The sequence below is a fragment of the Exophiala xenobiotica genome (assembly GCF_000835505.1).
Source record: "Exophiala xenobiotica strain CBS 118157 unplaced genomic scaffold supercont1.4, whole genome shotgun sequence".
NCBI classification, from domain to species: Eukaryota; Fungi; Ascomycota; class Eurotiomycetes; order Chaetothyriales; family Herpotrichiellaceae; genus Exophiala; species Exophiala xenobiotica.
In genome coordinates, this window is record NW_013562491.1 from 2188434 (window position 1) to 2213586 (window position 25153).

Here is a 25153-nt window from a genome sequence, read left to right on the forward strand (position 1 = left end):
AGGTCTAATGATACATGGCCAATGCTACAGGTCAAGGAGCTCAGGACTGCAACGACCGTGGCACACGAGGGACTTTTTTGGGCTCGTCAATTGCCGAGGAAACTAATTCGGCTTCATCACTGCTATTTTCGCTATGCTTGACTGTACTGGAGTGGCCTGGATGTGTGGATGTGGTGCCTTTTCTTACAGGGGCGTCATCGGTTGCGAGATCGGACAAAAGCATTTCTTACGAGGCTCGGAAAGCTACTCGCTAATTGTGACTTGAAACGCAGTGGTGCGATGTGTACTGGATGGTTCCTGTGCAAATAATGAGACTGAAGTTCAGTAATCGAATGAAGAGACTTTGTACCAAACACTCTTCGTCTGCAGCTTGCAAAAGCTGAGGACTTGCAATTTGCTGTTGGCCATAGAGAGCATTAGCTCGGTGGAGAGAAATTGTCCTTTGCACGCATTGGAAAGCAGAAGCAGATAAGAGGCTGCAAGGTACGCGGGACACCAAAGTTTTTAGAGGCTCTTCTTGATTCACAATTGATTTCAATTCAATGCATATGGATCTCATGCGCCGGTAGCCCATCGTTGAAACTTTCAAAGCACAATAGCTGGCCTTCTGTAGACTGGTGCCGAATCCCAACGGCTGGACCATTCAAACTCTGACCGGCCGTATTTGATCTCATCGATGACCTCGGCCTTCTCAGAGCAAAGGAGAAGGAGGCGAGTGCCTTGCAGCATAGACCATTCTCGCCTCGCCTCGTCTCGCTGTGCCGGCGCCAGAAGCACAACCATCACCTCCGCAGCTTCACGTTTATTTCTTGTCCTTCTTCGCGGCACCCTTGGTCTTAGCTGTGCCTCGGAACTCCTTGGACCGGTTCTTGCGCTGTTTCCGCTGTTGTCTGCTGGCCTTCTCGATCTTGGTGGCGTGGCCGACCCGGACAAGTCGGTAGTGGGGCTCGAATTTCTTCATGGCCTCGACGCTGTCGTAGATCAGGGCGAAACCCGTGGATTTGCCGCCACCGTACTGCGTCCGCATGCCGAAGACGTTGATCTGGTCTTTGTTGGATTTGTAAACTTCGGCGAGCTTCGCGCGCAGGTCATCCTTGGACACGTTCGGGCGGTTGGGGTGCAGGACGTCACTATTGGTGTCGATCAAGGTCAGCAATCATCGTCTTCTTTGAAGGGTTTCAGTTCCCACTCGGGTGAGTGTTCTTTCAAAAGGTAGATGGGGGTAGTGCTTACACGACCATCTGCTTGCGCGAGAGAAGTCGGTTGGTGATGAACTTGCGGGTTCGGATGGTAACTGGAGAGTCGGCCATAGTTGCGGTGTTGATCTGTCGATGAGAGAGACACTCGCAATCGAGGAAGAATGAAGGACCGTGGAAGAGGGCGTTGAGGTTCGTGTGATTGTCTGCACCTGGAGATCTCGAAGGCTGTTTGATGTCGATGCCGGCCAAAATTCTTGTGGGATGTCTTGGCGCTGGTGCAATCTTGGCGGGACACGGCGCTAGTCTGGATTCGGCCACATCGAATCATTCTCTTATGAAGAATCCTCACCTCACAAGACCAATGACCACCGACGACCACAGTACTGTAGCATCCTCGCAAAGTGCTTTGGGACATCGAGCGCGTGGCCATACAGCTCACCAAGGGAGAACAGAACCAGCTCCTCTCTTGTCGTCTTTTCCTTCTGCCCAAGCATTGAGTCGGCTCCTTGTCTGCACCATGGACATCACAAAAGCTGCCACCGAACCTATACTGGCCAAGTTCTATCGACAATACTTGCAGGTGATTGATGATGTTACATACCCACCTGGACCCCTCTTGGTCAAGCAGGATGTGCAAAACTGCCTGTACAAGTATTTCTTCGACGCATCTCAGAATAAATTCTTGCCGCCTGCCAGGTACCAAGCTAGAATATTGAAACACATTATCCAAGAGATTGAAAAAGCATGCAAAGACCCCGAGGAAGACGTAGGCAATGACTCCAAACAACGATATGTGCTTCCACCGTGTCCTCCCCTCGTGGCCAAAAACCCCATCGGCAAAAAGGTCCTCGTTGAGCTACTAACTTTCTAATCTTTCCTACAGCAAGTCTCAGATCAGCTCATGGAGCACATGGCGTACCTGTCGACGATCCCACAACAATCTCTAACGGACGAAGCTCAGCAACTCTATGTCCATTCTTACTTTCCGCCACTGCCACTCGACAAGTCCGGCGTCCAGCCAGTGCTCATCAAGGAAGCTCGCAATCTGCTCTCCAAAGGCAACAACGTCGGCCTCCGAACCTGGGAAGCCGCTCTGCATTTGGCATGGTTCTTGACTGTCCAGCGACCCGACCTCGTCAAAGAGCGCAACGTCCTCGAGCTAGGCGCAGGCACTGGCTTTTTGTCATTGCTCTGCGCCGGATACCTTCAAGCTTCGCTCGTCCTGGCCACCGACGGTCTCGGCCATGTTTGTGAGGGTCTGCAAGCAAACCTCGATCTGAATGTCGACAACGATACTCTGCCTGGCCACAGGCCTCCTGTAGTCCGCCAACTAGACTGGACCGATCGACCTGAGATCGACCAATTACTTGCTGAGGCCAAACAATCTAGAACGAGCTATGATCTGATCATAGGTGCCGATATTACATATCACCCTGACATCCTACGTCCTCTAGCAGAACTGCTCAGCCTGCTCAAGGACGCGTTTCCAGAGGTGGCAATCCTCATTTCGGCCACGATCCGCAGCGACACGTTTGCCAACTTCGTGGCGATTTGCCAGGAATTAAAGTTCCAAGTCACAGAAATGCCCTGTAAGATCCCCGAGGGCTTGCGGAATTGCGGTTTCTTCCATTCGGTAGCTACAGAGATCAAGATCGTCTCTCTGGAGCGTTGACGACGAATCGGGGGAGCGCACTGCCAGAAAAGATTGAGAGGTAATGCTGGACCCTGATCATGAGAGTCACTGGTTTTCCGCCCTGGTTTCTGGTCAAGCCTACCATGGATCTAGGCACTAGAGGGGTTCGCTAGAGCGAAATTATTGATTATATTCAGCCGGAGAGCTATAACTCGCATCGGCACGATACAGAGTATATGTTGTGGCATATTAGGTTGCCGGGGTATCATTTCAGTAATAGGGCAAGAAGCCGCCCAAATCTCGACCCTTCTAGGCCAATGAATATTCCAGGAGCTGAAAAATGAAGGGCTGGTATTTCGTTAGTCATTCGCGTAGATGATGTCCACCCGACATATAAACGGCTTGTAGGGTGCAAGAGAAGGATATTAGTGAGTGATCTTCATCCAGCGAGACTCTCCTGCAGACCATCCTCATCCACCATGCTCATCTGCACGCCTGAGCTTGGTACTCGTCGGAATTTAAAACCAGGTATTGCACCTTTCTGATTGATACCCGGCATTCTTCCACCTGGAAATAATGAGATTGGCGGAGGCTGGACTTCCAGGGAAGTGGTTGATCCTGACATCAAAGGCTTTAGATCTGAGGTAGACTTCATCGGTGCCATTCCCCATTTTCCTCTCACCCATCCTCCCACGAAACGCCCGAATCCGCTGGACTGCTCTTGTGGCGCAGGCTTCGGAATGCCGGCAAGGCCGCTTAGTGCTTCAATACTTTGGCTGGGCGCGGTGTTTGCGGAGGGAATGCTGTCCGTGCTGACAGATCTAGGTGAACTGAGAGCCGTAAACTCAGTCACTGTTGTCAATGGCTGTGCAGCTGGCAGTCTGCGCGCTACAGAAGGAGACAGCGCGAAATAGGCTCGGTTCCCTTTCAACAAGCTCGATGACTGGGAACTTGCGGTCGTTGGGCGTTGTGCAATGTGTATATCCATACCAGATATGGACACCAATGACTCGTGCGAGTTCGTACGACGATGGCTCATTTGCACCTGAATGTCTGGTGTCTCGTGCAACTCACGGGCTGCCGTGGTTGGCGTGACATCTCCGGAGGTCCTCTTGCTTGTCTCTGCCGGAGATCCTATTTTAGAGCCCTCGAATACCGCATTCGAAGCCACTGGTGTCGCGGTGGTGTCATCTAACTCAGCCTCTTCATCAGCAGTGTCAGAGGGTCCCGGATCATCTTCTGGAGTGATACGACCGACCGTGACAAGCATCTGAGAAGGCTTAGGTGTCAGGTCCTGCGCTGGGTCCTGACTCTTGCTTCCCTCTGATAGCAGGCTTGTTTGGTGGTGCAAGTCGGATGCACCATCTGGTCCAAGCTCGGGTTCGTCGACGAAGTCCTCTTCTTCCAAAGGATCTGGCGAAGCTTCTGCGAATCGCGACTGGAAGCTTTTGTACCTGGGCTCCGAAAAGCCAGCGGCCGACTCTGGACTCGTTGGTCTGGATGACTCTTCCTCCGCTTCGAGCCGATCAAATATCGAACTACTGGGTTCATAATATGACCTCGGGGAGCTTGGGAAACTGGACAGCATTGTGGAACCTGTAGCAGCTGATTGTACAGACCATCGATTGTATCTTGGTTGGGGATAGTGGAGCGCCAGAGGTAGAACAGGACTGGAGACATGACGATGAGGACCGGATAGAGGTGTTGTAGGCGCGGAAGATTCTGGTGTCGCTGGCAGTGTTCCGAGTCCGAATATGGGTCGTTTGCGAGAAGACTTGCGTAAGGTAGGAGTCCGATCTCGTCGGCCAGCAATCTTTGCATGGTAGTGGTGATGTACATGAACTTCTTGCTGTACTTGTTTCGGAGAAGGCTCCGTCCAGCCAAGTTCCTCGCTCAGTGGTGTAGACTTGAGCGGCTCTTCCATCGTATCGTCATAGTCAATAGCTTGATGTTGTAAGACCTGTTCCCGTAAATTCTGCACTTCCTCGTTGGAGTTCTGCAACAACTCTCGCAACTCGGCAATTCCAGCTTGAAGATTGGCATTGTCCTGAAGAATGTCCCGCACAAAGTGGCTGACAACGTTGCTCTTTGCTGCAGCTTTCCCGATCAGAGTTTGAAGGGCAGCTGCGCCTTTCAGCCTGCCTTCTGCGCCGCCCAGCTCACGTTCTATTGCTCGTTCTCGTTCAAGCCTGGCTATGATTTCTTCGTGTCGCTGTCTGTCTTGCTTGGCTTCCCATTCGATTCTCTGGACTTCGTACTCAAGCTGTCTGACCTTGAGCACGCTCTCCTTCCATCGCTGAATAGTGCTTCGGGTCTCTTCCTCGGATTCTTCGACCTTTTCCGAAAGTGTGATCCGTTCCCTCTCCATGTCCAGTACCTTCAGCTCCAACTCTTCAGTCCGCCGGCTGAGACCATTCAACCTCCGAACTTCCACCTCACAATCCCGGAGCAGCGCTTCAAGACTTTTGACATGGTTGTCACTCTCTTTGAGTGAGTTATTGGCAGATTCGAGCTGGTCAAGAAGTCCGCGATTCTCTTCTACAATCTTCTCGTTGGCCGCTTGCAAAGTGTTTCTCTCATTCTCTATTTCGTTGATATAGGCTGTGAGCCTTTCATGCTCGAGTTGGGATTCGTTCACATAGGATTCATGGCGATTTAGGAGGGCCTGGAGAGCAAACGTTAGCCCAGTGCCTGTCTGCCGTTTCTCTTTTGCAGCAGTGCTAGTTGTCAGGAGCTGGTTTATCTCCATTTCATCGCATGTTGCAGGTACGGCAGTAGTTGAGGGTCGCGCAACAGCACACGGAAAAGAAGCCCAGAGAGGATCGGTCTTCGTTTGCTCCCGATCACGACCCTTTTGCAAACGACGTGATGAGATTGCAGAGATCCAAGCGCAGACTCATTTTTACCGAGTGTTTCCTGGCCGAGATCCGAAATCTCTGAAGGTGTGCACGTACCTGGCCGAGTTTTGCAGCGGTCTCTAGATCTCTCTCAATTCCACCCAGAAGAGTGTTGTTGTTCTCCAAGTAAGCGCATTCTGGCCTACCACAACAACATTGCAATTTCGCATCAATGTTCGAATTGCGGCTTTCATTGGTCCGACTCATAATGGTGTCAAAGTCGTCCGGAATGTGGCCAGAGCGCGAGTCAATGCTCGGCGGGGATGACATGTCATTGTTTGTATGGCAGAAGGTTCTGAAGCGAAGAGAGGTCGTGTTGAAGGGAACGTCCATGTCGTGGACATCTCGAATGGTCGGCAAGCAGGGAATCTAGAGGCAGAGGAGTGGTTGAGAGGCGTGGTGGGACTGGATGGAGGAGACGGAGGAGATGGAGGAGCGCGTTGGAGGGTTGGCTAGATTGCAACCTTGACGGAGATGATTGGTGATGCGTGTAGTTGGTGCCAAGGTCACTGCAGGTCCCCAGAAGGCCGCATACGCAATCGGACATTTATTGGTCCAGCCTTGTCAACTTAGACTGTCGACAGCACGGCCAGTGACTGGCAGATTGTAGCCCACCACTTTAGACGAACACTGACGAATCATGCGAAGGTCTGGCAAGAGACAGCGATCATCCTTCCAGTAATGCTGCCTTACCAATAGGAGTGACCTACGCGTGCCTGGGGCATATGATCTCAAGCAAGCGAAGGCGATGGTCAAAGCAACGAGCCTAAGAATATGAATGATTTAACCATGAGAAAGATCTTTTGACACATGCATCGAGCTGACCGGTCCAGATCCGAAGCTCTCGGACTACAAGAGCGACTGTCAATCTGCCTCTTGCACTACCGGGCCATGTCTCCTTCTGTCTAGCACCCTCTGCACCGCTTCCCTCACTTCAGGGTTGTTCCGCAAAGCCGATGAGAGCAGGGACTCCTTCATTCCTGTCCTCAACATCTCTGACTTCTCAGCGTCTCCCCGGAATGGACTCAGACCAAGCTGAAGCAACTCGGCCGACTCTGTATCCAATCTGCTTGCAGTTTGCGCTAGATGTGCAACCTGCTGCTGCATCTGCAGATCTTTCAACGCTGGATTCCTTGCCATCGGAGGTGCTAACTGCGAGATGAAAATGTTTAGAGACATGGACATCCGCCTTGCCAGTCCCAGGATCTGGAATGGAAGAAGATGTGGCGGCAGTAGTTGGGGCGTCAGCTTATACGCCGTGGAAACCCAGAGCGTGACCAACGTTGGAGGATCCCATGTGTGAGTCAGGAAATACAACTCGAGTAAGGCCATACAGGCTACAGCAAAATATCGCCAGAACTGTCCCCATCTCGGCAGCCAGATATAGTTCAAGATTATCAGCATCGCCGCACTGGAAAGATATTCTGGTACCTTTGAGCGTAAACCAGCATACACGTAGTCCCGGATCGTCTTCAAGCCAGGCTGATGGACCTGGACAATGCCAGGGCCGAACCGATCATAGCCGAACCGTTTGGCTGGGTCGAGAATAGTATCATGGGCGAGCTTGAACTTAACAAAAACGACGTCCGCACCTGGAAATGCCTGCCCATTCTCGTGTAGTTTGTCCGGGTGGTACCTTGCTGCCAGTTTTCTGAACCGACTCTTGATCTCCCTTTCCGTCGACCAGGGGTTTACTCCTAGAAGAGTGTAGAAATCACCAGCCAGTTTGATATCGTAAACAGCTTGGGTAAGGGTATAGACTAGATAGAGCGAGAGTACAAAGACGCGAATCCGGCGATTATGGTAGGCAAAAAGAGGCTCTCCTGGTTGAGGATGTCGTTGTCCGGCGCGAATAGTCAGCCGATAATAGAGAGACTGTAAGAATGCGGTGGCATACTATTACAGTGTCAGCAAGTGGCCGTTGGGACTTTAGAGTACTAGGACAACTCGTTCACATACTGCAGGGAGAAATGTCCACCCGACCAGAGAGAAGGCTTGCGACACAACGCTATCGGCCATGATGGATTGTGGAGATGTCGTGAAATGGCATCGTCCAGTACATATGAAGCATGTAGAGGGAGACGAATGCACCTGCGCAAAGGAATGAGGAGGAAGGGAATGAGGAGAGAGTGTTTACTCGAGACGGACGACTATGGTGGAATACCATCCTGCAGAGGGACCGAGAAACTCCTTGTCTGACAAAAGATATTTATACAGATCATGGGTGGAAATGAATTCCTGATGGGTGGGTATGGACCAGCATTTTATAGCTTCTTTCGTCAGACTCGACTGAATTTAACATGGCTTTCGACCATAAGGAAACCCATGAATCTTGATTGTACCTCTGCCTCTTCACGCATCTGTGTAGCTGAAAGCAAATTCGTTCACGGTGGCTTTTCCGGCATACCTATTTGCCTCAAGGAAAGCCAGCAACCACTCTCTAAGCTCCAATTGCCGAGAATCAGGCAAATACTTGATAATGTTAGCAATTGCACAAGCCCGCCACTGACAACCCGCAATGTCGAGACCCTTGAGTGCTTGCATCGCCGCTGCATTCGCGCTGCGTGGCTGCATGTCTCGATAATTTTGCAACATGATCCAAAGCAAGTCTGCACCTGAATTTTCCTTCGCAAGATCATGCTCGACAAGCTTGTCCTCGATCCAGTCACCGTAGGCGCGAATGGCACCGAATATTGCCAGCGCCTTCGTGCTCTGTCTCAAAATAATGTTCCCTTCCAATTGCTCATACAGGCCTGTGATTATACAGACGAGGATCAGTATGCACCTCTGCTGCGCTATGCTGTCGTTGATATCACCATACACGCTGATCAGTCTGCTTTGCATTCGGCGAAAGAGGAACTCGTGCAGTCTGGAATTGCCAGTCACAAAAGGAACCCTCTGCTTCGATGGCAGCAATTGTCGGTCGCGCCATATGCGATCGACGTCTCTCAATACGGACTTCAACCATCCGAAGCGTGCTGTGGCATCTTCTTTTCCCCAGAGGAATGAAGCCTGCGGATCTCTATAGATCCCTTCGAACCACAGCGCCTGCTCTTCTCTCAGCCGGTCGTGCAACCCCTCTCGGAACCCAAGTTGTTTGATGATATCTCTTGCCACCTTGAAATGCAAGTATGATGTCTCGCGGTTGCCATACCGCTGCTCGAATGTGGCGAGGCTGATGCAAGACGTGAGGATCTCCTTTCTATCGCCTTGTGGTCCGAGAGCTACTTGTTTCCTAAGCACGGTCAAAGCATTGCCCTGGTGTTTTAGTGCTGCAACTTCCAGGTTCTTGCGAGTTGCCGTCGCAAGGTACTTGTTCAGACGCAGCTGATGTAGAGCAGATCGTGCCATCAAGATGTGGAAGTGAGTGAGTGATAGTCCGGTCTGGTACTCCCAAGAACCCTTGATGCTGGGTCTTATGTTATCTGACAGTGCATATGCAGTCTGCCAGTACATGTCTTGACCATAGAAATGTAGCAATTGGTTGGTCACTTCGTCGATCTTCACAGGAAGCTGTCCGAAAGGGTCTACCATGCAGGCCGAAATCGATCTCTGCCACCCTGTCTGAGGACTATATATCCGCTCAACAGAATGCCGCCGTGTCGAATTGTCCTTTGGTTTCTTAGGCCGCAACTCCAGCAGCGTTGCAGGCGAGGATTCATCGTCTGCGGACTCGGAATCAGTAGTAAATGTTTCTGGCGTGGAGGAGTCAGGGATCTCATGGATGTCAGGGCCTTCGCAGCCCGCATTTCCTGTCACATCAGATAGCATTCCGTCGCCGTCTCCGAGAGGCAGGTGCCATCATGTTGTCAACGTACTACGTAGTAACACTCTCGGTGTGACAAAGGAAGACGGACGTCCAAATTGAGCGCTTATTAGCCGGCAACTAACTTAGTCCTCAACAGCGCGAAGAGAAACATTGGTCTGCCTACCGAGCGTTTCGGAGCTACAAGGAGAAGACTTCCCAAGGTTGGCCTGAGGAAGAAGCCGGGCACGCAATATGCTGCCATCATCTGCTCATTGGGCAATAGACTCAGCTGGATGCAGTTGCTAGTCGGCGAGGGATTCTGCTTAACCAGATAAAGGTAAGGCCATCCAGATTTGACGAACATCTTCGCGGAGTTACTGTCAATGTCCCATGTCGATTGTTTAGTGTCATGAAGGAATCTGTCTTGCTGATACTGATTTGCTGCAAGCAGAAAGTGACAGGCGAACTCAAAGGAGATTGAGCCCTTAGGCAGTGAGTCGCACGATGCCCTTGATGGTCATAGATATTTGTTGCGAAGCCACCACCCACCACGGCTCCATGACACCGAGCGACAGTACGTCCTTTACTCTCGACGACAGTGATCTTTTGACGCCGATGAACAAGGCCAATTCCATGCAACTGTCGGTCGAGATCTGACAAACACAATGTCCCAGCCTCGGATGTGACTGTTCGGTGGTGAACCTGCACCCAAGATGCCGTACTGACAGACCAATTCTGCTAGGTGTACCGGTTCGTTCTCTACCACGGTATCCACGGATAATCGTGTAATTTGGCGCTACGGTGCCATTCGACGACAAACAGTAGCGCGGACAGTACATGTGGCAGGAGGGCCTCTGTTCAATACGAGGCCCAAATGCTGCTTCGATTCGAGCGGCAGCTGTTTTGCGCCCGGATGAAACGAGTTCCAATCCACGATTTACCTATGAGACCATATCAGACGCCTGCTCGATTAACCTCATCGTGTTCTTCGATATCCATGCTGACAACTTGCAGGCGCGAGCTTGTCAACCTGTCATATCAGCATTTGCGCAGATACCACGTTGTTGCAACTTACTGCCACTACCGCGGCCATCCAGGAAGTCAATGAGCCGCACCTCGCCCCTTGCGATCCATGCAAAAGCCGGGGCTTTCCAGATCGACCATGTTCAAGTGCTTCCGATAAAACGCCTCGGTGCTACTCCCGCGATCCGCTATCAAAATCATCCCTCTCAGATGCGGCATCGAGTTGAAGACTTCGTCAATGCATTTCATGATCCACACTCCAAGCCGCTTATTTCTGTACTCAGGGAAGATATACACATCTGTCAGGTAATTGACCGTCACCATATCCGTGATCCATCTGGCGAAGCCAATCAGCCTGCGCTCGCCTGAACCTTGCGACTGGTTAATCAGACCTGGAGGACTTGAGATGTCGTATAGCGCGAAGCACAATGATCTGCGTATGATCATCTGCAGATGCTCGAGCGGTAGCGATCTGCCCCAGTGGAAATCATCTGATGCGAAGATATCGTTGAGAGCGTCGAGTGGGATGAGGGAGGAGTCTGTAGATAAGAAGTAGTTGTCCTTGGTCCAGCTTCGGATTGGTATGTCGAGAGCCATGTTTATGGAATGTAATCAATCTCGCTTCTGAGCGGACGTCTCTCGATGGGGACGTTACAAGATATAGCATCGAAGCTTGAAAGATTCCAACCTATATGGGAAGACTCTAGCCCTGGATGACTCACCTACCATCACATTGATCCCAGTACCCCATGTGGTCGGCATTCTGGAGCGGTTGAACACATAGTGGCGATGCCCTTCATTGATATGTCACAATCATGAAGGTCACAATTATTATGATGCTGGATGAAAGCGAAGATTCTGAGGCAAACAAATTGCGCAACGACTACTCCGTACTCGTTTAGAAATACGAGATTGTGGGGATTTTTCCAGTCTACTACCCTGGCAGGTGCCTGGTACAAATACAGCAATAAGCATTCATCGCTCTTGCATTATTCTGACACTGCACAAGCTTACTACTCCCCATAGCGATCGGAAAGGCTTCAACTCTTCATAGAGGTCTGCCTGAGTTAGCCATGGAGGGTCACTGCCAGTGCGGCCTGATAAAATTCATCACGCCTGTGCCGGCCCCTCTGGCGCTCTACATTTGCCATTGCACAGAGTGCCGACACCAGTCCTCATCGACGTACGGCATGACCGCTCTGTTTCCGGCATTCGAAATTCCCGAACCATATCCCGGCGCCATAGCGGTCTATAGCAGACCCAACGCCCACGGCCGCACGGATGGGTACTTCTGCACAAAGTGCGGGTCAAGGCTGATTCATCGGGATGTCCCGCATGTAGGCGAACCCTCGAAGGTCATCAGTGTGAAATCCGGATGCCTGGACGGCATGACGAAGGAGATGATGCGCAAAGCAGTGCATATTTGGACGAGGAGCGCGGTCGTGGATATTCCGGAGGGTGTCGAGGCGTATGAGGAGGAGCCTCCTGGGGGCAGTTTCGGTGAGGGATGAAGATTTGTATGGGGACGAGCTTTACGGGACATCGCGCTCGAGCACGGTCATTGCTTGTTCAACGTTCCAGGTTCGTGAAACACTGGAACACGATCATGGTATCATGATACGCGCCAGATGATTCACTGCTAAGGCGAAAGACTCTGAACCCCATAGGAGATCAGACCATGAATTACCATTATACTGGTTTTATGCTGCATGCCGAAGAATATCTAACCCCAAAATATATACCATGTGAAGAGGATCAGCGCAAACCAAAAGCCAAATTCATGTCTCATACGTAGATATAGCACAGCGGGCCACCCGTCGTGCTCATCACGTCTTGGTTCTGGACTGTTTTGGACAAGCTGCCCATGATGATTGGATCGGTCAACTTTCCAGCTGGGCTGCCGGTGGGGTCGAGAGTAGAGGTGCCGCCCCCGAATGCGTTCTTGCGGTTCTTCAGATCCATGTTCTGCCACATCCACCATGTCCGATCAATTTGAGCGTGATGGAGGAAGAAAGTAGGTTCAGCTGGGGACGCGAAGAGATCGCCACCAGGGTCGCCACCAGTGGTGAAATGACCGCCCGTATGCACGCCGAAGAAGCCTGTGGCGAAGTCACCCTGCATGCGGTTCTGGAAGGACAAGATGTCGTTGTAGTTGGTGACCAGGTCGTAAACATCAGAGTCTTTGGTCCAGTTGGACGAGACCCATGAAGAAATGTCACGTCGCAGACAACGAGGGTTGTAGGCCAGGGGGTTGGAGCTATTGTAGTTGATGATACCTGGGATGTCAAGAGTGGGAGACACCGGTCCCAGGTTGACGGTGTAGTCCTTGAACGGGCCGGTGTTGACGCAGCCTCCGCCTGAGCCTGCAGGAATGCAGTTCAAACCGGTTGGAAGCGCGTTGGTGCAACCATGCTGCTGGTACTGTCCGTTGCCGGACATGCTATAGTCCGATCCATCGAAGAGAGGGCTGTTGAGCGGGTCGAAAGCGTACTTGCCCCAGTTCCAGTACGGTTGATAGCCGGTGTAGCCGCACTCATTCCTCAGTGCTTGCTCAAACGACCACGTAAAATATCTATGCCACGACAGGAAGTTGGCTGTTCCGTGGATGGACAGGGTTTGGTTGATGTGGACGGCCACAAAATCGTCGTACCGCGTCTTCGCGCCTGCTGCGAATGATGGATCTTTGGATGGTTTCGACATCAAACAGAGCTCGGCGTCAATATATGCTCGTCGTTCTTGTTTCGAGAGCGTTGACCACTCTCTCCGGATAGCGGCGTTCAAAATGTTGCAGCTTCCTGAAGGATTCGTGACTTGGTAGAATGCGAGATTGACCAACGCCTTTGCAGCTAGCATATCAGTCTGAAGAGTTGAAGCAGGCAAATAAAACGAACTAGCAGCTGCTGTTGTGGTGTCTCGTTCAGCAAAGCTGTGCGTGAAGTCCTCGACCGAGGCTGGTGCAGCCTGGATCCCACAAACAGCCAAAAAGGCCGGTACAATATGACGGAGCTGCATTATGCTGAATTGAAGATCAAATAGCAGGACGATTTGAAGAGTAGTGAGTGGACGGCTAGAACCCAAGGCGAGGTCCAACCAAATAATACGCTCGTAGCGGAGGCAGTTTTCCCTGGAAACAGAAATCGCTAATCTTGAGGGGATGTCCAAGATTTATATCTCTTGAGAGATCTCTTTTCACTGCCACGTGGTGGTCAGCTTGCCACGCGAGATAGGAAGAAAGTGGAAAGCTTCCAAAGAATAGTTTCTTGGGAGCCGCGTGAACATTGAGGGTTTAAGAACTAAACGATGTCCGCCTCTGCGCGGAGCACAAAGCTAACGAGGATCTATTGAATATCCTAACCATGTCTGATCGAGAAACCTGCAAATGGGTATGAGGGTACACTCACGGCAGATAGTTAAGGTCTGGGACGTGCGATGTGGTGCCACAGAGCCATACGAAAACACCGGGATTCGTACACCTTGGAGCGGGACCCTGCAGCTTGATGGAGTATTGCCACAGCTGATCATTTCGCTTCTGGAAGGTTGCCAGAACCCAGACCATTTCGGCAGCTGTCACGCTGTATCCTATGGTGCTAATGGTCTAGTGAGTGCGAAATGAATTGAGGGTCAGGACTCAGGAGGACTGTCTCGGCCATGGTGGTCGGAAACGGAACGCCAGGCAGTAAGGAGGCTGCACGACCGTTGAACCGGGCCTGCTTCGGAGAGCTGGTACAGATTCGGGCGAGGATGGGCGGAATCATGGCACCCATGGCGCCCTTGTTATGCAGGGTGAGAGTCTGACGAGAATCGAGACACAAGACTGTTCGGGGACCAGGACAAGGGACATGAAGAATCGAAGATGGTGGATGGGATGAGCGAAAGCGAGGAGTGAGAGATGCCACAAGATGCGCACTAGGAAATGCAGCTAAGTGGACGCGTTAGTCCCATGATAGCCAAGCTTGCAGTGGCGTCACAGGCTAGCGCGGCTAATATCAACCTCGTATCGAGGTCTCCACCAAGCCTCTATTTTTTCTGTGTCTCTTTCCAGGAGTCGAACGGATACTGCAGATCTTTGCAGCGACAGCAACTCGAAGGAGGCAGCTTCGTCTACATAGTGCGAACAGTACTGCACTCTACAGCAATCTTGTGAGATCACAGTCGGAAGTCGCAAATTGCACATTGATGGGAGATCGGTCTCCGTCTGGAGCCTGTACTCATGAATCCCCTGCCTAACTTTGGGACAGTGGTACTGACATTATTTCTGCATCATTACATATTATTCACAAGTCTCCATGGCCCCGCAAGATAGCCCTGGCATCTTCCAGTTGCGAGGGTCACGCTAAACAAGGAACGCCATTATTATTCTCTCTTCACGCTTTGAGTTAAAGGGCCGGAAATGGAGCAAAGACGTGCCAGGGGCCGGTGCATCTTCCGCTTCACCCGTTTCCGCCACAGTCCTTGCTGCTCTCGAGAGTGACATGAACAACCTCAAGCTGCAGAGCTTTCTTGGCCCCACTTGCCTTAGATATGTGGTAATCCTAACAATTGGTGTCATAGAAAATGGCATGGTAGCCGACTACTGCCCAGACGTGGCGCAACAAGTCTCGTACTTGTACAACCTGCGACACTCACTAAGCCCACACCAAGGGTTTTGTTCCTGCAAAAGAGTCTAGCGATCGATCAAGCGTATGGATTCAAGTGCAGACTCGGTGTGCATGTCTTGGTCAAGAATCCTCATTTTGGGCCATGCTGATATCTCTATGGCGGAATTGGAAGCGACAAGCTCGAACGTCTCCATGTTGAACTGAAGATACCTTGATTTTAAGGAACCGTCCCGCGAGCTCTTAAACTTCGCCTGCGCGCACGCATTGTCAAAGTTCTGCTATTCTATCGCTTTGGCGGTCGGGTTCATGAACTTTGCGGACGCCTATCTTTCAAACTCTCCCGTGTCAGCTTGACCATTCCTCTCCCAACTGTCACCATGGTCATTTCAGGGCTGGGTTCGCTCCTGGTGGAGCGGCAGACGACAGCTACCCCTCAATACAAGGACGAGTCCAATGCCTCTAATCTGCTCGCCATCCATGGGACTTTCTGTGGCCTCGCCATCCTCTCCGTCTTGTTACGGCTTTATGTGAGGATATTCATGCTCAAAAGTATTGGGATCGATGACTACATCATTGTCGCTGCAGCGGTGAGTGCGCCTGGTTACCAGCTGCCTCTGACGTTGATTCCAACTGGTTCACGACTGACACTGATTGTCTTTAGGTCCTTTCGGTCTCGGTCGTCGTCTGTTTTGCGGGGGAATCTGCGGCCGGTGGTTTGGGTAGGCATCCCAGCCTCGTCGCCCTACCCGACTGGGAAAATTTCATGCACTGGCGGTTCTTCCATTCCCTGATTATCATGTTCGGCATATCACTCGTCAAGATATCCATCGCCTTCTTTCTCAAGCGGTTTGTGCCCAACAAGAACTACCGGCGTTTCTTGATAGGGGCAATCGTCTTCCTGGTTGCATTCACGATATCCTGCGCTGGCACCCTGATCTTCAATTGCGGAAGCAAACCGCAAGCCAATTGGGATTTCGCGTTGCGCACGAATGGACAAGCCAAGTGCTTCTCGAATACGACATTCACCAACATTGGTATATTCAACAGCAGCATCAACATCGCAACCGATGTCATCTTCGCCTTGCTTCCTATTCCTATCGTCTGGAACCTGCAAACCAACATGCGTACCAAGGTTACCCTGGTCTTCATTCTCAGTCTGGGTCTTTTCGCCTGTGCGGCCAGTATCATCAAAGCAGTCTACCAGGCAGGGGCACTCATGGATCCTGACTGGACTTATCACGACAGCTTCTTTATGTGGAACAACATTGAGTTCAACATTGGTATTCTTGCGGCTTCTCTACCTTCTCTGCGCCCGCTTTTTGCCAAGATACTCGGAGCCACTCAGAAGTTCACCTCGAGCGCCAGTCGTAACCGACAGAATTACGGTGGTTACGATGCCGATGGTCTTGCCTATGCCAAAAGCGACAAAAGGGTATCGCGGAATCCTGCCCGGCATTACTATCAGTTTGGGTCGCGCCAGTCGACCGAGCTGAGTGAACTCCACAGAGGCGCCAGCAAACGTGCGTTCGACGATGGCAGCGGCAAAGCGCCTGGAGTAACCAGCACAGTTACAGCTGGCGACGATGAAAGTGACAAGGTCATGCTAGACAACCAGGATGATTGCCACGCCATTGGTACCGATAAAGACTGGAACAACCAATCGAGCCACGGGATAACAAAAACCACGACGGTGCAAATCACGAGATACTGAATCTGCAACGACGGGCAGAACAAACATGAGGGCTATCTCGGCCCTTTTGTAAGAACCCAACAATGCCATCACGATAACTCCAGTCATCCTCGACTATTCATACATGATGCCGGCACGCCTATATCACCATGAACAACTTTTAGCAGGTGGATGACGCACTTGACGAGGGCTTCGAAGAGCCTGAATATACCCCATTGTGCTTCTGATGCACTTAGAAAAGGAACACGGCACATGCATGATGAAATTGCTCTATGTATATATCGACACGCTTCTTCACATCTGGTCGTCGCATCAAGCACAACATCTGTATAACATCTGTACATAGCTGGATCATTCTTTGAATTGTATATCGCGACACTCCTGAACTCTCTCGCGAATGAGGCCCCCAATTCTTTCAGAGCATTTCAAAGTCGCGCTTGGCACCTTCGACGATGACACCGCAAAGCTGCTGTTCCCTGATCATTGCGACGTTCCCCATGCTACGTCTTTCACCCCGTCTAGCCATCCTTGCCATGTGCATCCAAGCGAAGGGTTCGTGCAGCCATGCAGGAACAGGTGCAATCGGATCCAGCACCTAAGATTGCAATGGCTAGCAGGTTAAGCCCAAGAAGGTGGAAAATTCGGCGATCAAGGAACGAACCCTGCCAGAAACATGAAACCAGCCGTGGTGCCCGACACCCCCGGGGCCATTCTTCACTTGTCCTCATGGCCTAGTACGAGTATCCAAGGTTGTCGACTTGCACAACATTGGGACACTGTTTCGTCGCCGGGGCGGGTGGTGAAATGGTGCCCCTGATGTCAATCCGGCCGCGGCCGCAGCCGATGCAACCACTTTTTACCTTTGATGACAAGCGATGGGAATCTCCCAGACTCCGTACCACAATGGCCATATCCCACTGCTATATAGTACCGTCACAGGGTTTGTGCCGTCTTCTTGCTTGTTCGCGACACACACTCTACAGGCGCAACTGGACATGAGAGTTCGGCGGCCCCCTAGCAGTCGATACCAAAAACCTCATCGCTCTCTGACACTACTCGTACAATATGCAGAGCTCCACCGTTCGCCGGGTCCACGGGTCTCCTCTGCGGGCCCAACAAGTCCTGTGGACTCGGAATCTTTGTCCAATCAAGCGGCAAAATGCGAAAAATGGCCTGGGAACAGCACTACGTACCCACCACGAGGGTTTCCGACCTCGGTATCGGCACCAACTTCAAGTTTGTCTGTAACGTCGCACGTCTGGGCATGGTACTGTAGTAGAGCTCCAGTCGCGTCTGCAGGACCTTCGCAATCAAAACGGGTTATTGATCTGAGCCCTTTCCGAAACATGTCACGGAGCCTGAACGTTGCATTATCGTGGTAAAGATCCTCAGTTTTCAAGTTTGTGTTGCGCAGTTTCGCATATGATGGCCTTGAAGTGCATCAACGATCCTAACTAGCGAGAGAGGCCCCTGAGAGACGAGAAATCTGCAGGTTTGCTGCAACCCTCTAGCCGAAGGTATGCCCTGGATTAAAGCTGCAGCTTGCTCGTACCGGTGCACGGAGATTATTTGACTCAATTTCTTCGTGTGTTTGAGCGGTTATTTTTTATTTTCCGAGGGGAACAAGGCGCCTGCAGCTCTCGGCTAGTTGGATGAATCTTTAAGATCTGGAACACCCTCTAATATTCACTGTGCCAGTGTCGTTCGTCGACTCCATTTTGGATGGAATTTCGCCTATGAAATCTTGGAATCATCCCACCGTTCAGGTCACTACGGAGCAATCGATAGTTTAACTATTGTTCTCCTGGTTTGCAGGTGCCGGTGCCTAGTGATGGTAAGTATGCTGCGGGTATGTCCCCGCCCATGCAGCTACAAGTAGCTAATGTGGCCATGTCAAGTACCAGTCCACAATGACTAGTCAAATGCTCGCTTCCACTTGAGAATAATGCACAATTTTTCGCGAGGTTGTATGTAAGTTGGTCTTTGTATGTACAGAGTACGGATACTGTGGTAGGTTTGCTTGCAGAGAACATGTGCCGGCCTCCTACCGGCGGACAATGTCGGCCTGCTCTCTTTACGGGAACCTTGGGTCATGAATACTAGCAGTCTTTGGGGTTTCCTGTCCTCACCATGGGCGTGCATGGGCCCAGTTCATGAAGAAGAGCATCCGCGATTCTTTTTGGAATGATAAACGGGTCCAGTCTGCATCTCACACATCTCGAGCTCCTAATCGTCAATCTTCACGTACATAGTTACTTCTGTCCCGGGATCGACATGACGAAGAATATGTTCACAGGATCCAGAGCCAACCTGTGACGAGCAGCAACCGCAACCAGATCCTGTCGTCGGCTCCTCCTCCTTGTCCTTACTAGGCCAAAAATCGTATATCGATGTCGACCCAAGCACGTGAGAGGAAGGCAAGGCTTGATCGAGTGTTACTATGTTCATCACCACTAATACATTCCTGTCTTCACAGGCTTGCCTGTAAGACATCCTGTCCGCTTTGAATGTCCTTCTTCGACAGCATCTTACCGTGCCTCATCAACTCCGCGCACTTGGTCATGATCGGATCCATCATCATACTGGCCACAGCCACGACCGTGTCATCTTTGCAATAGTATGCAGCAAACTTGCTATTCTCCGGTTCGCCCTTGAGCACAAGATCATCCCATCCATTTGGCGTTGCCCCACAGTATCTCAATTGGCCACCCAACGCTGACCAGAAGATCGGGATGAAAGGCTTAGGCTTGCTGCCTGGTTGAGCGATGAGTTGGCCCACTGTCCGTCCCATGTTCTGCGCAACGTTCCAGTGCTCGATGCGCACAGGCGTGTGGTTACCTCCAGGTCCATTGTACGGATAGGTCGCGATATCGCCAATCGCATAGACGTCTGTGAGACCTTTGACCGCGAAATTCTCGTCCACAGATACACTACTGTCCTTCTCTAGCTTTATTTTGGGGTTGTTCTCCAAGTACTCTGTTGCAGGCTTGACGCCAATTCCAAGGATGACGAGATCCGCCTCCAGTTCGGTGCCATCCTTCAGCTTCACTGCCCTGACGGAGCTGAGGCCGACAGCATTGGCGAGTTTTGAAGCTGGCACAGCCGAATCGACACTGGCTTTCATGTAGAATTTGCCGCCGTTCTTCTCGAGATTCTTCTGAAAGATCTTGCCGACCTCTGCGCCCATGACACGCTCCATGGGAGCAGACTCCATACCCACAATGCTGACTGAGTTGTTCTTGGCTAGAGCGTTGGCCACCTCCATACCGATGAAGCTCGAGCCAATAATGACGATCTTCTTGTTCCCATCACCGACAGCGTCCATGATGGCTTGCGTGTCGCTGATCTGCCGCAAGAGGAAGATGTTCGACAAATCCTGGAACCCGGGGAGCGGCAAGTTTCGTGGGGTACCGCCAGTGGCGAGGATGAGCTTAGTATATGGGAAGGCTTTGCCAGTCTTCGTCTTGACTTCTTTGGAGTCGAAGTCCACACCTGTGACTGTGTCTGGGTAGAATTCGATTGAACCATCCTTGTAAAATTGTTCAGGTTGAAGGTAGATTTTCGAGGCGTCGGTTATGAGGGCTTTAGACAGTTTCGTCCGGTCGATGGGAAGACCTTCGCCAGTGATGACGGTGACATGTCCTTGGAAACCGAGTTCGCGAAGTTTTAGGATTGCACCGAATGTGCCTGAGCCCCTGCGATCTCGTCAATATTCATGTGCTGGAATGTACAGCTGGCAACTAACCCTCCCACAATGACCACTTTCTCGTCCGTGCTAGGCGTGGTCTTGACGTTGACTTGCCGTTTGCCGCCCTTGATGTCTGCTTCTTTTCCTGTAATATAGACTCCTCCATCTTTCTCAATGACATTAAACTTGTTCAGGGCAAGAGGTGCAGGAGAGTCTTCCACGTCGCCGGTCTTGGTGTTGAAGCATGCTATCATCATATCAGCATGGCTTCTGAACCGATGACAGATATACTACTTGCCTCCGTGCCATGGACATGTTAAACGTCCTTCGGGCGTCAGTACACCGTTCTTCAAGGGAGCACCGTAATGTGTACAGTTGGCGTTGAGAGCCGAAATCTGATCGCCCACTTTGACGAGCAGGACTTTTCCTCCTTCAATGCCTTCGACTTCAACCTCGACTTTGTCAAGGTCTTTAAGGTCTATCTTCGGTAGGTCCTTGAGTTTCCACTCTTGAGCCATGTTGGATGTATGGAGAGAGAACGATCTGGTGAGAAAGTGGGGTGACAAACGAACTGCCGGTGTTGGATTCGGTGACAACAGTGATTTATAGATGGAGGCAACAACTGAGCGGGAGGTAGGCCTGGCAAACATGAATACAAATCAGAAAAGTAGAGAGGCTGACCCAGATTCAAGGCGTACACGTAGACGAGCACCAGAGAGGCATGGTGTTTGTTGGAGGGAATGGTGATGCATGCACTGGCACTTGTCCACGCACCTCCTCGTCCACATGTTTCGAGCGTGTCTCTCCAAATTGCGTCACCGTTGGTCTTTAGAGTGCCTCATCTCCACCAATCACACACTGGCAATTGTTAACCAGCCCAAGCAGCTCTGACACATGTCAAATATAGCAGAAACGGTGCTTTTCCTGTCAGATCAAGACCAAGCACACCAAGTCCACGTCTTTCATCTCAGTCGTAGCAAACACGAGTATCAATATGCCCTCCGATGCCGAACAGGCGCCTGTACAGACAGGCCCGAAGCAACACTGTCTTCTCGACTCAAACCCAAAGCTCCTGCCATGAATGCGTCTCCTCCTGGTGTCTGCGACCGACTGCGCTGCTGAGTCCGCTCAAACTTGGCGCGCTCTTCTGCCAGGACTTCTTGCTCAGTCTCCTCATCAAGTAATGTTCCATCAATCTGCAGAGACCATTTCGTCCTGTCATGTGCCGGTACCACTTCGGTGTCAACCACCCGGAATTCCAGTGTTGATGGCATCTTTGAGCCACTGGCGTCTGCAAAATATCCACTGTCATCTTGGATCCGGGTTTGATATGGTGCAGCCACAGTATCTCCGTCCTCAGGCCCTTCGCTATCCTGTCTATGGTCCACCTCGTCACGCAATTTGCCCTTCTTGCCCTTCTTTTTGTTTTTGGTCGTTTCTTCTTTGGTCGGACCATTCCATTTCCATGCCGCAGGTATTCTGGATTTCTCTACGGCTGTCTGGAAGTAGTTGTAGCTCACCAACCCCACAAACCCTTCGGATGTCACATTGGTCCATCCGTATAAATCATCGCCTGTTTCTGGTCGGAATACCAGCAACGTCGCAGTAAGCCACACCCAGCATACACCATATTCATCCGCTGTTTTCGCAAGTACCTCGGCTTGAGGCGGAACTTTGTCGTCCCGCGGAGGTACGAGAGGTAGGTTTATGCCGCTGTTGGCCTTCGCAGAGAGAACAGGATCGGAGAAGCCGAGAACTATGCCTCGAGCGGGAGGAAAGTAAGTGAGGAGTAACGGTGCTAGATGGGTTGCGAGTAGAGAGGAGCCGCCTGACTCTAGTGAGATGGCAGGTATCGAAAGATAGAGAGATATTCGAGTCGAGTAGAAGGACGAAGGATCTTCCGACTCGAGCAGATTCAGAGACTCTTCAAGTTCCACGTCTGCTCTATCGCCACCTTCAACAGCCGTCGCGGATTCGTATGGCGGAACTTCTGTAGATGGTGCCTCTTCATGGTCCGGCGCATCAGGTAGCACGAGGTCTTGCTGTGCCGTCGACGCTTGTGTGTCTTTATCCTTAGACTTTTTCTTTTTCTTTTTTGTCACTTCTGGTGTAGGGGGTTCCTGTGTCGTTGTCGCGTCCTCTGCCTCTTCCGTCCGCCGTCTTTTCTTCTTTGTCGAGGCTTCTTTGTCCTCGGAAGTGTGTTTTCTTTTCTTGGTTTTCTTGCTCGGAGTTATATCCTCGACATCTCTTGATGGGGCGACATGGTCGCCATTTGCACGTACTGACATGGTCGAGGAATGTCGGCAGCTATCAGGAACTGTTACAATTTGTCGCAGTCGAACAAAATTTCTCGAGGCGTCGGCATCGGCATGCGGAGGTTAATTCCCCGACACCGAGTCTTGGCGTTCGATACCAAGGTCCCGTCACAGTTCTCAGCCTTGTCTTGCGATACTATGAGGATCTAGTATAGTGTAGCTGCTCCTTACAGAGTGACTGTCTGATAAACCTTTCTTAAATATCATAGTCTGAGTACTGCACGAGCACAAAGCAGTGCACCATGACTGGCGTAGCTGAAAGTGGGAAAAGGCTACCAGCGATTCTGTGTCTATCGATGACCGACAACTAGAGGGACGTCCTCAAGAAAGAGTATGCTACATAACAAGCTGGTTTGAAGCTTGTGTAAAGAGAGCTGCTATCCGCCCGTCCGCACTCTCAACACTCACGGCTTTCTTCACGCAGACCAGATATCAAGCGAAATTGCACAAAAGTGTTCGCAGCAAAGCTGTGCCCGCCTTCTAAGCCGTGACTCTGGGCTAATAAAGTCGTCGACACTGTTTGACCCCGATGGCTTTCGGAATGCTTCAATCTTTTTATCCCCAAAGCAAGGAGATCTTCTTCAATATACCTCCTTTGCCGGTGTGCTCCTTCTTTGCAATATCCATTCTTATCCACATTTCCGCATCAGCTTCGACTTCCCTCAAGCCAGTTGTCAAATCGACGTTGTGAGGCTTGAACATCCACGGGTCGTTTCTCCCCGCCATCAATTTGTGCCCAATCCAGAGCAGAAGAAAGATCGGGATGCCCAAGTAAGTGGTCAAGAAGCCGCTGGCCGTACGTCTCCCTGGGTAGAAGTGGAGCCATTCATCAAGAGAAGAAACGTGAAAAAATACAAGCAGATCTATGAGGCGTATGGCTGAATGCGTGAGCTGTACGGGACAGTGATGCCTTGTGCCACACACGCTTTTCGGAATCGGATGAGGACAATAGAGCAGACAACCCAGGAAGTGAAACCCGCGGTGTTGGTCAGGTTGATGAGCCAGTTGAAAACACTACTCCAGCATGAGAGCCGCAGCTTAGGTAGGCAAGGAAGGTAAAGCAGCTGCTGGCCGCCACCGCGTAGATAGGCCTTCCGTAACGGGTACATCTGGTGAATACCTTTGGCGCGCTCCCTGCAACCGCGAGGGAGTACAACGCTCGGCTCGACATGAAGAGGTAGGAATTGCCGGAGGACCACGCACTGGTGAGGATGCCTGCGTTGATAATGGATGGCAATGACCCATGGAGAAGCGTTAGCGTTGCCAGTACCGGAGACCAGACCATCGGAATCAGAGTTGGTAATGATGCCGATTGCCAGGGCTCCAAGAACATAGAATACCACCAGCCGGATGAAGAAGCGGCGGGCAGTGCTAGGGAGATTCTTGCGAGGGTTCCGCATCTCGCCGGTGGAGAAGACGATGAGCTCCGGGCCGAAGTAGAAGGAGAATCAAGAGTAGACCATTGTCCACAGAAAGGCGGTGAAACGGCCCCCAGCACCTCCAACAATGTATTCTTTAACCGCACCCGGGTTATTCCAGTAGCGGAAGCCAAGTCGATCATGGCTGGGACCTCCACCGAGCATGAGGATAAATGAAAGTAGCAGGAGACCGATAATCATGACGACCTTGATGCCTGCAAACCAGAACTCCGTTTCAGCGCAGATACCAACAGGGCAGAACTGCAGGTCGTCAGCAAGCTGTATGTAGAATAGAAGACTCGCGTATCAACCACAGAGCCTTTCCCTGGGAAGAGTACTTACGTTGAGGCCGACAATGACCACGAGCATAACGGTGATGAAGACGGCGATATGCACGTTGTTAGGCCAAAAGTCGATGACAATGTTTGCGGCGGTGATCTCGTAGGCGACGATAATGCCAAATGAGTAGAAGTAGAGCCAGCCCAAGGCGAATCCCAGCGAGGGCGAGACGTAGCGGGTGGCAAAATAAGCCATGGAGCAGCCAGACACGGGCATGAAGGTTGCGATCTCGGCCACTGCAGTGACCACGCCATAGACCAAAGCAGAGATTAAGCAGTAGGCTACCAGCAGGAACGCTGGACCGCCTCTTGCAAGAGCTTGACCAGATCCAACAAACAGACCAGTGCCAATGGTACCACCAATAGCTATCATCTGGGCATGTCGGGATTTGATGTTTCTTGTTGGTGCCGGCCACTTCAAGGAATTGCAACTGGTCGCCATTCGAGCATGTCTCGATCTTGGACAGGTCAGGGTCAGACATAGTCTTGCTGGGACTCGTGTCCTTTTCGAAGATGGCATCGGCAGCCATTTTAAGAAGCAGTAGATACCACAAACGAACAACAGAGAACAGACAGACGCGGACTCGAGGGCGAGTTGACGATTGA

The 25153-nt window shown here is 51.4% G+C and overlaps 13 protein-coding genes across 13 annotated transcripts; 3 read left to right on the forward strand and 10 right to left on the reverse strand.

Annotated features, from left to right (window-relative positions):
- Nucleotides 1-500: 500 nt before the first annotated feature.
- Nucleotides 501-1417, reverse strand: PV05_07025 (40S ribosomal protein S24-A). The gene is made up of 2 exons (XM_013459809.1): nucleotides 1234-1417; nucleotides 501-1130 (listed from the first exon to the last, which is right to left on the reverse strand). Exons 1-2 carry the CDS (start codon nucleotides 1308-1310, stop codon nucleotides 803-805), a joined length of 405 nt encoding a protein of 134 aa, XP_013315263.1. The 5' UTR covers nucleotides 1311-1417; the 3' UTR covers nucleotides 501-802.
- Nucleotides 1418-1577: 160 nt separating this feature from the next.
- PV05_07026 (uncharacterized protein) lies at nucleotides 1578-3190 on the forward strand. The gene is made up of 2 exons (XM_013459810.1): nucleotides 1578-1965; nucleotides 2083-3190. Exons 1-2 carry the CDS (start codon nucleotides 1717-1719, stop codon nucleotides 2869-2871), a joined length of 1038 nt encoding a protein of 345 aa, XP_013315264.1. The 5' UTR covers nucleotides 1578-1716; the 3' UTR covers nucleotides 2872-3190.
- Nucleotides 2994-6163, reverse strand: PV05_07027 (uncharacterized protein). Its single transcript, XM_013459811.1, has 2 exons — nucleotides 5787-6163; nucleotides 2994-5497 (listed from the first exon to the last, which is right to left on the reverse strand). Exons 1-2 carry the CDS (start codon nucleotides 6060-6062, stop codon nucleotides 3272-3274), a joined length of 2502 nt encoding a protein of 833 aa, XP_013315265.1. The 5' UTR covers nucleotides 6063-6163; the 3' UTR covers nucleotides 2994-3271.
- A 390-nt stretch (nucleotides 6164-6553) lies between these two features.
- PV05_07028 (uncharacterized protein) lies at nucleotides 6554-7835 on the reverse strand. The gene is made up of 2 exons (XM_013459812.1): nucleotides 7689-7835; nucleotides 6554-7625 (listed from the first exon to the last, which is right to left on the reverse strand). Exons 1-2 carry the CDS (start codon nucleotides 7746-7748, stop codon nucleotides 6594-6596), a joined length of 1092 nt encoding a protein of 363 aa, XP_013315266.1. The 5' UTR covers nucleotides 7749-7835; the 3' UTR covers nucleotides 6554-6593.
- A 246-nt stretch (nucleotides 7836-8081) lies between these two features.
- Nucleotides 8082-9620, reverse strand: PV05_07029 (uncharacterized protein; the record flags this gene model as incomplete). Its single annotated transcript, XM_013459813.1, has 1 exon — nucleotides 8082-9620. The coding sequence occupies exon 1, from the start codon at nucleotides 9498-9500 to the stop codon at nucleotides 8082-8084; it is 1419 nt and encodes a 472-aa protein (XP_013315267.1). The 5' UTR covers nucleotides 9501-9620.
- Nucleotides 9621-9860: 240 nt separating this feature from the next.
- On the reverse strand, nucleotides 9861-11334 carry PV05_07030 (uncharacterized protein). The gene is made up of 2 exons (XM_013459814.1): nucleotides 10553-11334; nucleotides 9861-10507 (listed from the first exon to the last, which is right to left on the reverse strand). The coding sequence occupies exon 1, from the start codon at nucleotides 11095-11097 to the stop codon at nucleotides 10579-10581; it is 519 nt and encodes a 172-aa protein (XP_013315268.1). The 5' UTR covers nucleotides 11098-11334; the 3' UTR covers nucleotides 9861-10507; nucleotides 10553-10578.
- Nucleotides 11335-11573: 239 nt separating this feature from the next.
- PV05_07031 (uncharacterized protein) lies at nucleotides 11574-12177 on the forward strand (the record flags this gene model as incomplete). The annotated part of the gene is made up of 1 exon (XM_013459815.1): nucleotides 11574-12177. One exon carries the CDS (start codon nucleotides 11574-11576, stop codon nucleotides 12009-12011), a length of 438 nt encoding a protein of 145 aa, XP_013315269.1. The 3' UTR covers nucleotides 12012-12177.
- PV05_07032 (uncharacterized protein) lies at nucleotides 12065-13735 on the reverse strand. Its single transcript, XM_013459816.1, has one exon. It carries the CDS (start codon nucleotides 13510-13512, stop codon nucleotides 12286-12288), a length of 1227 nt encoding a protein of 408 aa, XP_013315270.1. The 5' UTR covers nucleotides 13513-13735; the 3' UTR covers nucleotides 12065-12285.
- A 1356-nt stretch (nucleotides 13736-15091) lies between these two features.
- On the forward strand, nucleotides 15092-17192 carry PV05_07033 (uncharacterized protein). Its single transcript, XM_013459817.1, has 2 exons — nucleotides 15092-15685; nucleotides 15760-17192. The coding sequence occupies exons 1-2, from the start codon at nucleotides 15476-15478 to the stop codon at nucleotides 16807-16809; spliced, it is 1260 nt and encodes a 419-aa protein (XP_013315271.1). The 5' UTR covers nucleotides 15092-15475; the 3' UTR covers nucleotides 16810-17192.
- A 2066-nt stretch (nucleotides 17193-19258) lies between these two features.
- Nucleotides 19259-21126, reverse strand: PV05_07034 (uncharacterized protein; the record flags this gene model as incomplete). Its single annotated transcript, XM_013459818.1, has 3 exons — nucleotides 19259-20483; nucleotides 20534-20723; nucleotides 20775-21126. 3 exons carry the CDS (start codon nucleotides 21124-21126, stop codon nucleotides 19259-19261), a joined length of 1767 nt encoding a protein of 588 aa, XP_013315272.1.
- A 339-nt stretch (nucleotides 21127-21465) lies between these two features.
- On the reverse strand, nucleotides 21466-22764 carry PV05_07035 (uncharacterized protein; the record flags this gene model as incomplete). The annotated part of the gene is made up of 1 exon (XM_013459819.1): nucleotides 21466-22764. One exon carries the CDS (start codon nucleotides 22762-22764, stop codon nucleotides 21466-21468), a length of 1299 nt encoding a protein of 432 aa, XP_013315273.1.
- Nucleotides 22765-23654: 890 nt separating this feature from the next.
- PV05_07036 (uncharacterized protein) lies at nucleotides 23655-24191 on the reverse strand (the record flags this gene model as incomplete). The annotated part of the gene is made up of 1 exon (XM_013459820.1): nucleotides 23655-24191. One exon carries the CDS (start codon nucleotides 24189-24191, stop codon nucleotides 23655-23657), a length of 537 nt encoding a protein of 178 aa, XP_013315274.1.
- A 48-nt stretch (nucleotides 24192-24239) lies between these two features.
- On the reverse strand, nucleotides 24240-24989 carry PV05_07037 (uncharacterized protein; the record flags this gene model as incomplete). Its single annotated transcript, XM_013459821.1, has 2 exons — nucleotides 24240-24470; nucleotides 24552-24989. The coding sequence occupies 2 exons, from the start codon at nucleotides 24987-24989 to the stop codon at nucleotides 24240-24242; spliced, it is 669 nt and encodes a 222-aa protein (XP_013315275.1).
- Between the last annotated feature and the right edge of the window lie 164 nt (nucleotides 24990-25153).